Source organism: Pleurodeles waltl, chromosome 4_2 (genome assembly GCF_031143425.1).
Source record: "Pleurodeles waltl isolate 20211129_DDA chromosome 4_2, aPleWal1.hap1.20221129, whole genome shotgun sequence".
Taxonomy (NCBI): domain Eukaryota; kingdom Metazoa; phylum Chordata; class Amphibia; order Caudata; family Salamandridae; genus Pleurodeles; species Pleurodeles waltl.
Window position 1 is genome coordinate 112,620,859 of NC_090443.1, and position 17,861 is coordinate 112,638,719.

Genomic DNA, 17,861 nt, shown 5'->3' on the forward strand with positions numbered 1-17,861 from the left:
GGAGTACTTGGACGCGTGTGATGGAGCATTGTCCTGCATGAAAATCATGTTTTTCTTGAAGGATGCAGACTTCTTCCTGTACCACTGCTTGAAGAAGGTGTCTTCCAGGAACTGGCAGTAGGACTGGGAGTTGAGCTTGACTCCATCCTCAACCCGAAAAGGCCCCACAAGCTCATCTTTGATGATACCAGCCCAAACCAGTACTCCACCTCCACCTTGCTGGCGTCTGAGTCGGACTGGAGCTCACTGCCCTTTACCAATCCAGCCACGGGCCCATCCATCTGGCCCATCAAGACTCACTCTCATTTCATCAGTCCATAAAACCTTAGGAAAATCAGTCTTGAGATATTTCTTGGCCCAGTCTTGACGTTTCAGCTTGTGTGTCTTGTTCAGTGGTGGTCGTCTTTCAGCCTTTCTTACCTTGGCCATGTCTCTGAGTATTGCACACCTTGTGCTTTTGGGCACTCCAGTGATGTTGCAGCTCTGAAATATGGCCAAACTGTTGGCAAGTGGCATCGTGGCAGCTGCACGCTTGACTTTTCTCAGTTCATGGGCAGTTATTTTGCGCCTTGGTTTTTCCACACGCTTCTTGCGACCCTGTTGACTATTTTGAATGAAACGCTTGATTGTTCGATGATCACGCTTCAGAAGCTTTGCAATTTTAAGAGTGCTGCATCCCTCTGCAAGATATCTCACTATTTTTGACTTTTCTGAGCCTGTCAAGTCCTTCTTTTGACCCATTTTGCCAAAGGAAAGGAAGTTGCCTAATAATTATGCACACCTGATATAGGGTGTTGATGTCATTAGACCACACCCCTTCTCATTACAGAGATGCACATCACCTAATATGCTTAATTGGTAGTAGGCTTTCAAGCCTATACAGCTTGGAGTAAGACAACATGCATAAAGAGGATGATGTGGTCAAAATACTCATTTGCCTAATAATTCTGCACTCCCTGTATAGGCTCGAAAGCCTACTACCAATTAAGCATATTAGGTGATGTGCATCTCTGTAATGAGAAGGGGTGTGGTCTAATGACATCAACACCCTATATCAGGTGTGCATAATTATTAGGCAACTTCCTTTCCTTTGGCAAAATGGGTCAAAAGAAGGACTTGACAGGCTCAGAAAAGTCAAAAATAGTGAGATATCTTGCAGAGGGATGCAGCACACTTAAAATTGCAAAGCTTCTGAAGCGTGATCATCGAACAATCAAGCGTTTCATTCAAAATAGTCAACAGGGTCGCAAGAAGCGTGTGGAAAAACCAAGGCGCAAAATAACTGCCCATGAACTGAGAAAAGTCAAGCGTGCAGCTGCCACGATGCCACTTGCCACCAGTTTGGCCATATTTCAGAGCTGCAACATCACTGGAGTGCCCAAAAGCACAAGGTGTGCAATACTCAGAGACATGGCCAAGGTAAGAAAGGCTGAAAGACGACCACCACTGAACAAGACACACAAGCTGAAACGTCAAGACTGGGCCAAGAAATATCTCAAGACTGATTTTTCTAAGGTTTTATGGACTGATGAAATGAGAGTGAGTCTTGATGGGGCAGATGGATGGGCCCGTGGCTGGATTGGTAAAGGGCAGAGAGCTCCAGTCCGACTCAGACGCCAGCAAGGTGGAGTACTGGTTTGGGCTGGTATCATCAAAGATGAGCTTGTGGGGCCTTTTCGGGTTGAGGATGGAGTCAAGCTCAACTCCCAGTCCTACTGCCAGTTCCTGGAAGACACCTTCTTCAAGCAGTGGTACAGGAAGAAGTCTGCATCCTTCAAGAAAAACATGATTTTCATGCAGGACAATGCTCCATCACACGCGTCCAAGTACTCCACAGCGTGGCTGGCAAGAAAGGGTATAAAAGAAGGAAATCTAATGACCTGGCCTCCTTGTTCACCTGATCTGAACCCCATTGAGAACCTGTGGTCCATCATCAAATGTGAGATTTACAAGGAGGGAAAACAGTACACCTCTCTGAACAGTGTCTGGGAGGCTGTGGTTGCTGCTGCACGCAATGTTGATGGTGAACAGATCAAAACACTGACAGAATCCATGGATGGCAGGCTTTTGAGTGTCCTTGCAAAGAAAGGTGGCTATATTGGTCACTGATTTGTTTTTGTTTTGTTTTTGAATGTCAGAAATGTATATTTGTGAATGTTGAGATGTTATATTGGTTTCACTGGTAATAATAAATAATTGAAATGGGTATATATTTGTTTTTTGTTAAGTTGCCTAATAATTATGCACAGTAATAGTCACCTGCACACACAGATATCCCCCTAACATAGCTAAAACTAAAAACAAACTAAAAACTACTTCCAAAAATATTCAGCTTTGATATTTATGAGTTTTTTGGGTTCATTGAGAACATGGTTGTTGTTCAATAATAAAATTAATCCTCAAAAATACAACTTGCCTAATAATTCTGCACTCCCTGTATCTGGATCAGTAATTGGCCATGCCAAGGAATGAGGATAACATTCAAACATCTTGTGGTGGACTGGTAGATGACAATGCTTGTACTTTAGCAGGATGTTGTTTCATATCCCCACCTGAAAAGATATGGCTAAATAATTTTAGTTTTGTTTTGTGGAATTCACACTTTTTAGCATTCAGAGTTAAACTGCATCAGGGAGCAAATGGCAAACTTGCTTGAGGACTTTGTTGTGCTCTTTCTGTGTAGTTTCGAAAAACAATATGTCATCACCATAGTTGAAAGCATTCACAACAGGCTGTATGATACGTCATATGACAACTTGAAAAAACTGTGCAGCTGATGACACACCAAAACGTAATCTTTTTTATCAAAACAGACCAATGTGTGTAGCAGAGGTTGTAATGTACCTGAAATTATCCTCAAGTTTCAACTGATGATTCCTTTATTTGAAACAAGGCGAGAGAAGACTTTTGCACCATTCAGTTGGGTTATCATGTCAGCAATGTATGGACTGAGATGTCATTCTCTTTCAATTGCCTTGTTTGCCTGACGCATATCCACACAGACGCGTACAGCTCCTTTACTGTCCTTTTTAGGCACTAGGAAGTTGGGAGAAACCCACGGCGTTAGACCAGATAAACATTCAATGATATGTTTAAGTAATGATTCAAGTTCCTCTTCAACAGCTTCCTTTAAATGAAATGCAATTCTTTTGTGTCTTTGAGCTAAAGGACGAACATCTTCATTGATATATAATTGTACTGTCATAGCTTCAATTTTCCTAACCCATGAAATAACAAAGGAAACTGACTTACTTTTTTGTGAAGAACATTCAAGTTGTAATTCAATGAAATCAGTGACATGTCAGTGGCTGTGCTGAAACTGAGTAAACAGGAACTTGATGCCGTGCCTTGCAATACATGAATGGGTGCTTGCACTTTAGTCTTCTTGTGCTTTATTGTCGCTACAAATGAACCTTGACTTTTCAAAGGTTTCTATGCAGCCCATGGATACACCTTTGTTTTCGATGCCGTCTACTGTGGCAACAGAGACATTTCATTATATTTTCCTACAGGCATAATGTTTATCGATGTGCCACTATTTATAATGAAAGGTATAAAATAACTATTTACTTTCAGTGTAATCTTCGGACAATGTTTGAATGACTTTGGTGCTTTGTCATGTTGACTGTTCTGTGAATGGTAATTTTCTTTACAGGCAGCCAGTCCAACATGTGCATGTTTTTCTGAGGTAAACATCAACGTCACACAATCATATTTCTCACTTTCACTCAATACTGATTCTGGCAAACTCTTCAACAATAATTTAGATGGCAATCAATTTCATTTGGTGTTCAAATGGTGCTGCCGCTTGGCCTTTTGGGCGCACATTGAGAGTTGCTTCTGGAACATTTGGTCGGCCATTTTGTCTTCTTGCCGTGATACACTTACTTTTTCCTTCGCCTTGCAGACTGTTACAAAATGGTTCTCTTTACCATAGTCTTTCCATATTTGCCCAGTGGTGGGACATTTACCTTCATGTGGAAAGGATAATCCACATTTGAAACACAACTCCTTTTTTTGTGGAGACATCACCTTGTGTCCTTCAGCTCTGTGTTTCTGCTTACTTTTCATGTTCATGACTGACTTAAGATGGGCACCTCTGGTCTCCATGTTAGCAACTTTTCGATCAGTATGCTCTTCAGCTTTGGCAGCCATGAGAACTCGATCTAGACTTAGAGTTTCTCTAAGAATTCGTATTCAGAATGAGTCGGACCAGCATCCATCGATCACTCTGAGACGTATGGTTTCTTCATTGTTAAATTCATTAAACTTACAGTGTTTGATGAGTGTATCCAGTCTTACAACAAATTCATTGATGGTTTCACTGACTCTCTGTTGTTCTTGACTGAACATGTACCTTTCATAATCCACATTCGGCATTGGATTGAATTTGAGATTCAAAGCATCTCTGATGTGACAGTAAGTGATTTCATCATCTCATGGTATTTTCTTTATGACTTCTTTTACACCCCCACCAGCCAGATTATTAAGGTATTTAATAATCTTCTTGTTATTTATTTCTTCCAGTGCATCAATGAAATCTTCAAATGTCTCTGTCCAAGCAGTCCATCTATCACCAATATTTTGCTTTCAGGCAGCGTCAAAGGGTGGTGGCGGTTTCAGGAAGGTGGTAGCATTATAACTGGTGGTGGAACTTGATGACGTTGAGAGTAGGGTCTGTTTCCCCCATTGTTCATTGTCCTCTAGGATCTATCTCAAACCAGCTCTAAGCCCTTGTGATGCACTGTCTTCTGAGTCATTGTTTATAATCACTGGTAACACAGCCTTTTTCTTCATCTTCATGGCTCACACAGTCTTTCGTTCACTCACCACCCTTGCGTTCTATCTTTCGAAGATGTGTGCATTTGTTCTGTATTCCACTCTACAACTTTGGTAGGATGGTTGCTTACTGTCAGAGTCATCAGATCCTCGGGGTCTGCGCACATTCCCAACACGCCCACCACTGAACAGCTCCAAGACTCTGATAGATAAATCACAGAGGCTAAGAGAGTTCAAGAGGGGAAGAGGGGATTAGGAAGGGAAACAGCTGGGAAGGAGACCTGTAGTAAGAAAAAGGTTAGAACACATAATATGAAAATTATATCTCCTGAAATCAATACTAGACTATGACTCTAAGCATAGTCATTCTGAAAACATGAACAATCTAAGAATTAAGTTTAAAATGACTAAGTTTCAAGATGGCCGGATACCCGTAAGGGAATCAAGATGGATTAAATGAAAACTTTCTTATTCAAGTACTTTCCTTTACATGAGAATCAGAAAACCATTCTGACTAAATTTTAAACCAGTCATATAAATCCTTTTTTGAGAATGCATACTAGGACCATAAAATATTGCATCCAGACACTCTGACCGTCTGTGTACTCTTAAAATGTTTCAACACAAATTGCGCATATTGTAGATTTATATATATATATATACAGTAAACACCATAAAAGGATTGTGCACCATGAATAACACAATATGGATTCAGGAAAAACAAATCACATAACTTGTCAACTCGAATATTACATGATAAATATCTTAGAATAGTGGCATACAATAAACAACATGAATTAAACTCGAGGAGAGAATTGTGCGTCTTGCCGATTCGAGTGTCACCACGTAAAAAGCCAAGAAATGGTAGTACGCAATGAATATCAAAGTCAAATCATCATTAAACGAATCGTGCGTCTTGCCGATTCATAAACCACAATGTAAATGCCAAGAAATAACAGCTCACAATGGATAACAAGATCAAAGTACAATGAAACGAATCGCATGTCTTTTGCCGATTCTTAAGCCACCATGTAAATGTCAAGAAATGGCAGCATGCAATGAATAACAAGATTAAATTATCATGAAACGAATCGCGCGTCTTGCCGATTCGCAAGTCACCCTGCAAATGTCACAAACACTCAAGCGCATAGTTCACACACGCAAAGTACTCTGTCAAATCATAAAAGAATTAGGCCCAAGAACATGAGAGTTCTCGATAACGGCGTCAGGAGGCCAGCCCAACCACCGTCTTACCGCCCAGAACGAGGATCTCCAAATGAAGAATGAAAGTCAGATGTCTAGAAGATCAAATAGGCCACCGGGACAGGAGCTCAGGAAGTAGCTGCTGCTCTGCACTGGGACCTCTGAATAGTGAGCACTTGGAGCTGGGCTGGCTCCTTTTTATAGAGTCTTGGCCCAACCCACAACCACACCCAGGCATGTTGCAGGGAAAGTCTCTAGAAAGCCCTGGAAAGGGACCACACCCTAACACACTCTGAAAGCCTGCAGCAATACATTGCAAATGAACAGCATTTGTAAGCACATTAAAAATAAGTCGTCAGGATTGAACTCTGCTATGCAAAAGGTTAATCAACAACATATCAGCACAATGCATAAATTACGTTGTTTTTGAGAGTGCTGGGTTTTTGCATTCTAGTCGTCCAATAGAGCGCGCACTGCCCTGGTGTTGACACTTACAAACACAGCCTTGGGCACTGTGTCTTCAAGCTTTCTCTTCTACTTGCTGGCACCTGGTTGGTCTCTGCCACACAGCCCTATCTTGCACGGTGCAATAATTATTTGCTGCGCATTCAAAACTTGGTTGTATCCGCCTCCAGCATTTTCGCTCCTTCTGACGTATACCTTTATGTTGTATAGAAGCACAGTACCTCTTTGTTTGGCCTTGTCAGCTTGTTCTAGGCCAATAATATATTGGGCCTGATTACGAGTCTGGCGGTCTCAAGACCGCCAGACTCATGGTAGCGGTTGGTCCACAGAGACTGCCGCGGCTGTGGTGGTCTGATTGCCACATTACAACCCTGGCGGTCTGACCACCAGGTGACTAACTTCTCCACCAGGATCTCTGATCCCAACGGGATGACGGTGATGTTGGTTGTGACAGGCAGGGCGGCACAGAAGTCAGGGCCACCTTACTGATTACAACCTTGTTCTCTGCCAGCCTTTTCATGGCGGTCTGACTGACATAAATAGGCTGGTGGAGAACAAGTGCAGGGGGCCAGAGGGGGCCTTTGCAATGCCCATGCCCATGGCACACAGCGTTGTCTTGCACGTTGCAATAATTATTTGCTGCGCATTCAAAACCTGGTTGTATCCGCCTCCAGCATTTTCGCTCTGTCTGACATATACCTTTTTGTATAGCAGCATGGTACCTCTTTGTATGGCCAGGTAAGCAGGTTTCAGGCCAATAATATACTGGGCCTGATTAGGAATCTGGCAGTCTTAATACCGCCAGACTCATGGTAGCGGTTGGTCCACAGAGAATTATATTGCCACACGTTTCCCTCTGCCTGACGGGCAGAAACCAAGCCCAGTGGGAAAGTTGTAATGGGGCCGGTAGGGAGACGGCCAGCACTGTGGAAGTCGCCTCCTCAGGAGTTTGGCGGTCGGATGTTTCTGACCACCAAATTCATAATGACCCCCACAGTCTTCTTGGTAAAGCTTCCACTATCTTCAATGCTTTACACTTGCTGGAGTTGAGCTTTGACTCCACATACACCATATCTTGATTTGGTACTTCGACCAAGACACATGTGGCACGCATAAGCAGTTTTCCTGGCCACAGCAAACTCTCTGGAAGAGCTCTGTTGATCTTCGGGTTACTTATTTCGTCTCCAGTTGTAGCATCCTCCCCAGCCTGGGTGCCCACCATTAAATACGTCACACACGGTGCTACTAAAACGCGTCTTTATTCTTCTGCGTTAAACTGGGAACTCAACATTCTAAACCACCATTCACTTCACTACATTCCAAATACTTACGCCACTAAGCTATGGAGTCCATCAGGAGCCATCAGGGTTCCTTCTTTCGCAACTCGCATAACATGACACAGGGAATAATCATGTGAAATGATCTCTCATCGCTTTAACTGCAGTAACTGAAAGGCGCTAGGGAGCTCTTGCACCAACGTGCACAGTCTACTTACTCTCCATTCTCTTCTGTCAAGAAAGTTGTAAGGAACTCTTCTGCCTGTTCCCTCTGAACTTCAACCCTAGGACCTCCCTATGATGGAATCTTGCTGAGGTGGCATAAACCACCACTCAAGGGAATGGAATGCTCTCTTTGCTGGTGACTGGCGTCTCTTTCTTTCTGTTTTTGCCATCTGTATTCCTGAACTCAGCATTTTTGATGCTCCAATTCAGAGCACACCACCAATTATTAATCGTCAATCTCACTCTAAATAGCAATGTCTGACGAGATAATAACATCAATATATGCCCTCCCATTTGGTGAGAACAGGTGCTTCCGACCTATGTCCAGAAGGGATGCATCCATGCATGTTTTTCAGCATATTCACATCAGATAATTTCATGAACAATGAAACTTCATGGTGCTCAATTACAAACTCAGTGGATACACCGAAAATCTGGCAAGGATCCAACTCTGGGTTCGATTTTTCATCGATCACCATGTAAGCATTACACACACGCACACACAGTCTCTCTCTCTCTCTGAGGGTTCAATAGTAAACTTTTTGTCAGTCAATATTTTGGAAAATGGGTTACAAGAAGAACGCTAAGCCAGTGCTTGGTATCCTGCACTGATCCGGAAGTGGCTAGCAAGAATGTAAAAAGGACACCACTCACCTCAGACTGTCTGAAAACGCCTCAACTCCATATTTCGAAATGCAATACCCGCCTCCGAGGATGGAGAGCCTTCCCATGACGCTGGAAACATTGACAATGCGACCCCGGGCTTTCCTGACCAGCGAGGTCAAGTTCAGGGTCACGTCAATCAACCCTAGCAGATTGACATCCAGCATTCTCTGGAAGTCAGCCTTGTTCAGCCACTCGTTTGGGGCAGTCGGGATGGAGATCCCAGCATTGTTCACCAGACCCCAGAGACCTACAGAGAGAGATAGGAAAGGAGGTTTATAAGCCGTGCATTAATTACCCACGCGCCTCCCTTCCTGTCAGTGACTGAGCTCATGTTTTATGGCTCTCCTTTTCTTTTAAAACGTTGTTCCAGCTTTAGAGAATGCTGAATCATAACAGATAATGGGCCTGGGATAGTATATCAGTACTGTGTATCCCAGCTTGTACTGTAGTTCAGTGTATTCGTTCACATGTGGTACATTTATTTGCCACCTACATGGCACAGTTTAGATTTCTGGCAGGCCACAGTAACCCTTTGCATAAGAGGTCAGCACCTTTTTAAAGTGACAGAGCGCCTCAAAACTGTGTCAGCAAGCTATGAACAATATATTGATGTTATGATTAAGGTAATCACATGCATTTAAATAAGATAAAAGACAAATGAGTTGGCTCATGCAGGTTGCTTTCATATTGTCTTCAGACTTTTTATTCTGGAACAATAGCTAGGCAACATACCACCCTAAATCAGTGGTTCTTAACCGTTTGAATTCTGAGAACCCCCCCATTTAATCATTGCTGGAACCCAAGGACCCTCACTAAATCTTTATTGGCATCTGGGGACCCCCACTGAATCATTGATGGAAGCCGGTTCCCAGGCCTAAGCATTTTTGATGATTGGAACCTTAAAACAATACACAAAAATACATAAACAAGCATTAATTAAACAAATAAACAAATTATTAAATATTGTATTTAATTCGCAAAAAAAAATGTAATTTTAATTTTAATGAAAAGGTAGGAGCTTTTGGCTACACATCATCCATACCATATTATGTTTGCTGCAGTTGCAGTGCGTCCACTAATAAATCTGAGGATAGTAACTTCATTTTGTCTCCAATTTCAAATTCTCTCACATTTACAGAACTTTCAACCTATTCAATTTTACTTGTTGCTTCTTTATTTATACACAGTTTAATAATCTGCTAATATTTTTTAATTTTCTAAGCAGTTGCAGATCTCCTGAATAGGCTCTTGGACCCCCAGGGGTCGTGGACTATAGGTTAAGAACCACTGCCCTAGAGGATTGAGGTTTTGCAGTTTATGCAGGAAAACACTGAGTAATGTCTATATAAAGGAGCGAATAGTACCTGTTCCCCCTCTCGCTGCGCAAAGCCTAAAAACTGAGTTTAACCCCAATGTTTGCTTTCTTACATTGGTGAAGAGCGATTACACTGAGATTCAAGTGACTGATTTTCGAAGTTTCAACTTCATTTTGTATTTGAACAGCTTCCCCTAGCAAATGAAGGCTGACTGAAGAAGCAGTTGTGTAAATTCGCAAAAACGCAACTGAGAAAAGCAACATGCTAGTAATAGGAAAGCACTACCTTTCTGTGGTCCACTGTCTCTAGTTCCAGAGTGTACTTTCACTTTCAGGTCAAGAATCGCAAACAACAAATATTGTGAACTACAGTGATACGCCGCTGGTGTTGCAAAGCAGGCAAAGTAACTGGTACTTTTCCTGGTGTGTCGTATTTGGCTATGTTCATGTGCAACCATATTGCTTTGTCGACTCCCAATCAAAAATGTTCGTGCTAGCATAGTGATGCCGTGAGATCCACCTTTTATTCAGAAAATCAAATCAGCTCAACTTGTAAGGTTTTAATTCTGAAGAAGACAACGCCTATAGCTTTCTTATGGGGTCAACTTATTTTGGTATTTAAGGACATTGGTAAAGTGCACTTGAACAATTAAAAAATATTGTATTCAACATATACAATCAAGTATATCCACATAATTTACAATATTTGATCAGGTAGGAATATCCTTCTTGGCATCCAAAGTTGTGTGCCTTTCATCCACCAATAAAGTAATTTTATTCAAGCCTGGTAAGTTGTTAACCACTTCATTAATAATAATTCATTGATTTGATATCTTGATTTAACATTATAAAGCAAGGTTTGCATGCCCATTTATGTTGTTAGTTACCTGTTTTTCTAGTACATTTCTTTTTAGATATACAGGATCATAATTGGATGTCCACAGATACTACTGAAGTTAAGAGGCAAAGCACCACCAAAATTTCAAACGAAAACGTAACCCACATCTCATGAGAGCCCCCTGTGTGTTTTTTCAGATAAACAGCTTATTTTTACAGGTGTACCCTTCAGCTGCCTCATAACACATTTTTTATTCTAATTAAAATGAAATTTGTCAATGATCATCCTTCTGGCTAATTTGGAGTGCTATACACGTAATAAATATGATTGATTGCTGCCAATGTATTTGGATTACAATGGGCATCATATTTAGGTGTAGTTGCCGACCACTTACACATACTACCCAGTTATATCTGGCTCTGTAGTGCTACTGATGATGAGCCGTCATGTGACATATCTTGTTCTGTTGGCCACTGATTACTTTGCAAAGGAGAAATGGGCCACTAATGGCTGCCCATGCTAGACTGGTCCCACGGCTTTGGCATGAATTTGCACACCTGCAGGTTTTTTGTTTGTGATCTAGGACTTGTAGTCGTGGTTTTATAAAGATATTATCAAGCCTGCAAGTCCCAGAATGTAAAAAAATCTGAACACGTCATCTACTGAAGTTTAAGTGGCTGTGTAAACTTTTAAGGACAGTGTTGCTTAGAGAAGCAAGCTCAGTTCAACTTCAACGTGCATGCTTAATGAGAGAATCTGCTATTGAAGAATTCTGGGTAATAACCTTTCATCTTAGTTGAAGCTACAGAAGTTTTGTTTTCAAGAAATGAATGATTTGAAAGTACCTTTTAAATAGGGACAGCTTAGTGGTAGATTGGCCTGTGTCAGACAGTCAATTGAATCCAGACTTTGGTGGGAACTAGTGTTAATGCAACTCATAGAAAGCTTTATATATACTCACTTGAGGGTCTACGTTGATATATGTTCTTGATGTTTAGTTATCAGAAATCAAACTTCAAATAGCAATGTCTGACCAGATAAATGGGCTTATTTACAAGCCCCCTTGGCGCAGGGTGGCGCAGCAAGTGTCTTGCTGAGCCGCCCTGAGACATGGGGAAACAGCAGAAATGCACCATACCTACAAAATCCGGCACATTCCTGTCCTCCTCTCCCCCTGCACTGGTGCTAAAATTAGATGCTAGTGCCAACACAGGCATCATAGTGCAAGGGTGCCTGCATTGCAGGGAATTATATTCATGTGCAGGAAGGTGTTCCTTCCTGCACATAAACAACATTGGCAATTTTTTATTCTATGCCTGCTGCAAAATGCAGCACACAAAGAAGTAGCAAATCATAATTATTTAATGATTGTTTATGTGCAGGAAGGGACACCTTTATGGTGTTTTGCTCTTTCTATGTGTGCTGCAGAATGCACCACATTTAGAAAAAGCAAAAACGAGGAGAAATAAAAGTATTTCACCTCCTTGCGCCATACTAACGCCTCCCCTGGGGTTTTGGCGCTGCCTTAGATTTACGTTTCATTGTAAATCTGGTGCAGTGTCAAAAAGCAATGGGTGTTACATGGGTACGTCAACAGCAACACTCAATGCACGCCCCTCTGCCACAGAAAATGCATCTGGGGGGCCCCATATTTACAAGGCGGCGTTAAGGTACACTAAAAGTGGCTTAAAGCCACCATGTAAATATGGAGAAGGGCACTGCACCACTGGAGTGTCACAAAAAGTGAGACTCTGGAGGCACTAGAGGCTTGTAAAAATGCCCCAAATGTTATAATGTGTGTTCTTTTTTCCTTTTAAAGGATTTTGGACCCAATCAAAGTGGGAGAGGTCATCAATATCTTGATCAATTTATCTATTTTCATTTGCTAGGTTGTGATAGTTGATATTTAAATATACAGTGTTTTATGTTCTTGTTCCTTATTTAATTAAAATAATTTAAATTCACACTCAATATTAAGGATTTCCCTTTATGGGTTTCTGGTGTGGTTAAAATCAAAATTCAGATAGCATTATAGCACCTTCAAGTTCAATAAAAAAGCAAACATGATTCTTGTGACAGGGGTGCCATTTTTGCCTTCTAAGCCAAATCTCGCAGAGCAGGCTTTAACTTTAACAGTACAATTCCACTTCCATAGCTCATCTTATAAACAGGAGCACTGGCACTTTGTAGCAATAGAGGACAAAAGTCTGCGCCAAGGGGTGACTAAAATATACAGCAAGGAAACACACATTGTGCTGTAGCTATGCAATACTTATTTTAATCAAAAACAGCTCAGATCAATGTCGTACATTTCATATTCATATTATGTACATATCTTACTAAAAGGTACTTTAAGATTCAAGCCAGAGGGCCCAAATATGAGTGCTCAGTTCAAACAACTGCAGTTTTAAGAAGTGTTTATGGTGTAAACATAAAGCTGTGTTACCAGTGAAACGAAAAAGGAGTTATTATGCGCAAACTCTTCAGATTACATTTAAGGAGTCCATCAAGTAATTGATTTTATAATGTCTGAAAACCCCAGAAGACATCAGTGAACAAAGCAATATTCCAGAACGCTCATTGTTGGTGATTGTTATGGATGCTGGACTGAGTAATAAGAGCAGCGTTTTCTCTTCACAATATGTTTTTTATTTCCTGCTGCAAACAGAAGCCTTTTCCCAGTCCAACAAATGTGGATGTCCCCACTCTTAACATACTTGTCATATCATAAAATGCATATTTAAAGAAATCAACAATGGTCTGTTAGCTTTTGTAAACGGTTTGGTGCGGCATTGCAACCCAGTTGCACCCATTTTAAAAACTGTTTTGTTAAAATCTACAAATGATACAGTAGATGAGTTATATTGTTTTGAAATCCCCACTGTTTGGGAGACACACTGTTAGAGCCTTTAGCCCCAAGAGGCACCTTCTGCCTCTGTGGAGAAAGAGAGCGCGGACTGGTATTTCAAACCATCCTCCAATTTGTACTTATTGGCTTGATACGAAGTTTAGAAACCAACAAACTTGTTACAGATCCCTTATTCCTGCAGGGCGCAATGGAGGGGCTCGCAGAGAGGAGACTCGCTCTAGTCTCCGCAGGTACATTCGGGAAAGGGGAAGTGACGCCAGGGGGACAGGATAGGCTAAAGGCTGGTGGGTCTAAGGGTGGGGGAATAAAAGGGGTGTGGGGGAGGGATTGGCCTCTTTTCGAGCTGACCAGCAATCAGAATGGAATTTGGCCTAGGGAGGTTTTTCTGGGCGTGAGGTAGGCGGAAGGTATTTTTTCTGTGACTGGCTCAGTGGGGCTTTGCCGGTATATTTTTCTTTCGGCGGCATTACACCGCTATTGCTTCAGTGCCATGGCAACAAGCCATGACGATGAAACTGTCAGGGCCGCGCTTCGCATTCTTGGCAAAGCCGGCCGGGCCGATCTCCTCAGGCCTGGTGTACTGGACCAGGCCTGGTTCGGCATGGTGCGGCCGACGAGCGTTGCGTCGAGCCGGGTAGCGGCAGCAGTGGCCGCATGCACATCACCAGAAAGACGGGTGGGGGCCCAAAAAAATGTAAAAAGCAATGGGAGGGCGGGGCGAGGTGCGTCCAGCCCTTCCCATTATAATGGACAGCTGAGCACTGGGCAGGCAGGGGACGGTGCTTTAGAGGGGACAGGAGCAGAGAGTTTGGGGGAAGAGGCCCCCGGGGACCCCAGGAGCTTTTGAATGTGGATGGGCCTGAATTGGCCATAGATTTGGGGGAACAAATATTCCCTGGGCCCAGTAATGAGTGGGCCCCTTTAGACCTTTCTTGCCCCAGAGGGGGTGCAACACAAGCTAAGGGCCCCGGGCCCCCAATTAAAGGAAGGGGCAAGAGTACGGGCAAAGTGAAGGGTGGGCCCGGTAAGGCCAAAGCAGCGAGTGGGCAGGCCAGAAAAGTTAAAGCAGGGGTCAGGCAAGGGTTGGCAGGGCCAGGGCAAAGGGTGGGGGGGGGGCAGGCAGGGCAGGTGGGACCCGGCCGAAGCTGGGGATTTAGAGGCCAGGATCAAGGAGCAGCGCCGCATTGTGGTGGAGACTGAGGAAAGGTGGGCCCAGCTGTGCAGAGCCAGTGACGAGGTAGGGACACGAGGCAAGCAGTTTAAAAGGGCAGCTGAGGGTATTGAGGGGATGGGACCTCTACCTACTGGAATGGGGTCGGGTAATTGTGTCTGGGTGCCTCGGGTAGAGGAGGGGAGGGGTCAGGAGGCTTGTGCGGCTGGAGGTCAGTTTGGCGCGGAGAGTCCCAGTGGCGCACATGGCCACGTTGGGCAAGGACATACAATGCCAGTGTCTGAGGCTGGCAGAAAGAAGGTGATGCCAACAGGGCGCAACACGGCCCCTGCACGTTGGTCTGAAGCGGCCTTCTCTGCATCACTGGATCAAGGTGCACCCAGAGATGGTGTGCGCCATGAGTGCCAGGAAGAAGTCTCGGCAAGTACTATACGAATGAAGGGCGGTGCTGGCAACATGGGTGAGATGGATGAAGAAGATGTCTTTGACCTCGATTATGAGGAGGATGTGGATGAATGGGAGGACAGAGAGATTCGTGAAGTGGAGGTGAGCTGTGTAAAAAGGAGGGGGCGAGGGTGCAAGTGCGGTGCAACCCCTTCTTCTGCTTCTATTTTGCAGGATTCCATGTCTGTTGGCGGGCCACTGGGCGTGCGGCATGGGCCAGCACGTGGTCGAGGGGCAAGGAAGGTTGCACGCCCCCTGGGAGAGCAAGGCAGAGGTAAGGGGCAATTGTGGTCGGTTTGGGGGGACAGTTCTGGCTTTAGTGGGTCATGCACGCGTAAGTCCATAGGGGTAGATGATTTTTTGGTTCATGAAACAGCTACGGAAGGAGTGATGCAGGGTGGTGACACAGGAAAAGCTAAGGAGGCTCTTATAACAACAACGACTGAAACAGGTAATCAGACGACTGGGGAGGTCACTGGGTCCGAAGACAAAGAAGAGGGGGGACACAAGAAGCGGCTTCCGTACATGGGTCTTGCCATGCCTTTGGGCTCACACGTAGTGGAAAAAACAAAAGCTAGGATTTGGAAGCATGAATATGTGGATGTTTTTAAGCTCCTACATAGAGACATACAGGCCAAAGAGGAATCCAAGGAGGAGGAGTGGGAGTTAGCGCGCAGACCGAGAGTGCCGATCACAATGGATAACTGGACGTCAGCCTTTTTGATTTTTGACAGCATATTTTGAAAGAAGTTCCTGGACAGGGCCATAGCGCTTTTTAAGTATATGGATATTATAAGGAAAGCCCAGATGCATTTCGGGGGGTTCGCTTGGCTGAGCTATGATGAGGAATTCCGGGGTAGGGTGAGCGTCAAACCTGATAAACCCTGGGGTGACGTAGACCCAGAACTGTGGATGCAGTGAATGGCGTCAGCGCAATCCACGGCATCTATGCACACTGCAAGTGGTTTGCCTGTAGTTTACAAGCCTTTTCAGGAACATCCAGCCCAAGGAGGGACGGGTGTGGGCCAACGGACCCCGGTGTCCACAACAGGAGCATGTTGGAACTTTAATAAAGGCTTTTGTTCCAGACAGCCCTGCAAAGTTAAACATGACTGCTCCAAGTGCGGGGGCCGTCATTCAGTCACACAATGTTTTACCCTCTCCAGCCCAGCTGAACAATGGAGAGCGTCCAAGGGGCGAGGCATGCTGGGAGCTTCTGCGCCAAAAGGCTCATATGCCAATAAGGTTGAGGACCCTTCTGCCCTGGCTACATAGCTATCCCGATAGGGACACTGCTTGCAAGTCGGAGTGGGGTTTTCAGGAGGGTTTCCGGGACAGTTAGCAAGGTCCACGGCTGAGGAGATGGGCGGACAACCTGCGGTCCGCCAAGGAAATGCCACGAGTGGTGCGGGACAAGGTAGTCAAAGAAGTGTCTTTAGGCAGAACTAACGGGCCTTATTATGATTGGCCAAGTGCGGATTTGATTATATCACCTTTGGGGGTAGTGCCTAAAAAGGCCCCCGGGGAATTTTGCCTGATTCATCATTTGTCCTGGCCAGAAGGTACCTCTGTTAATGACTTTATTGCACCCGAGGACACTAGGGTGGTTTACGCACCCGTGGATGATGCCATCAAGCTGGTCAGGGGGTGTGGCAAACATGCCAAGGTGGCAAAGTGCGACATTCGATCGGCCTTCCGGCTGCTGCCAATACACCCAGATGATTTTAATCTGCTGGGTATGCAATTTGACGGGGCAATTTATGTCGACAGGGTGCTTCCTATGGGTTGTGCCATTTCATGTGCACTTTTCGAGGCTTTCAGTACCTTCCTACAGTGGGTCTTTGTCAAACAGAGTGGTCATAGGACAGTGACACACTACTTGGATGATTTTCTTTTTGTAGGGACAGCCTCTTCTGGAGCTTGCGGGAGGGCGCTGACGGCTTTTCAGGAGTTAGCTCAGAGTGTTGGGGTGCCTTTGGCTCCAGAATAGACAGAAGGGCCACAATCAGTCTTAACCTTTTTGGGCATAGAATTGGATGCAAGCATCATGGTGGCTAGATTGCCGGCGCCTAAGGTGAAGGAGATGCTGGAATTTTTGGGCACAGTGCGGGTACTCCACAAGATTGATCTTCGGACAGCTCAGAAGCTGTTGGGCTGCCTTAATTTCGCTTGCAGGGTAGCACGGGGAGGCTTGCGTTTAGCAACACAAGAGGATGATGGACGGAGTGCTGAACAATGCAAACACTCACACCCAGTCACAGATCTGGGTTTAATCCATTGTTCTTTTGCTCACCATGCCATCCCAGTTTGGACCCACCCATATGCAAATCAGTCTTGACCCTGTTCCTCATGGGGACAGTCCAGCCTGAACTGCCAAGCCAGGTCCTCCCTGGACCGGAAACAAGCATCCTGGGACCACTTGGGTTTAGCCATGTCAGGAGCAGTGCTGCCATAGGATACATGTTTCGGTAGGTTTGAGGGAGGATATCAAGGTGTGGGAAACTTTTTTGGCATATTTTAATGGCGTGTCTATGTTTTTCTGCGAAGCTGATGCGGTTTGGCAAGTGCAGGAGCCGCAGGTTTCGGGCTTTTCTGTGACGGGAGATGGT

General features: G+C 44.3%; 1 protein-coding gene across 1 annotated transcript in view; it reads right to left on the reverse strand.

The window, feature by feature from the left end:
- The window catches only part of LOC138292333 (retinol dehydrogenase 16-like), a 161,085-nt gene that overhangs the window by 13,707 nt on the left and 129,517 nt on the right, over positions 1–17,861 (reverse strand). Inside the window, exon 3 of the mRNA XM_069230884.1 lies at positions 8,604–8,862. Coding sequence (XP_069086985.1) covers positions 8,604–8,862 — 259 coding nt within the window. The remainder of the gene's footprint in view (positions 1–8,603; positions 8,863–17,861) is intronic.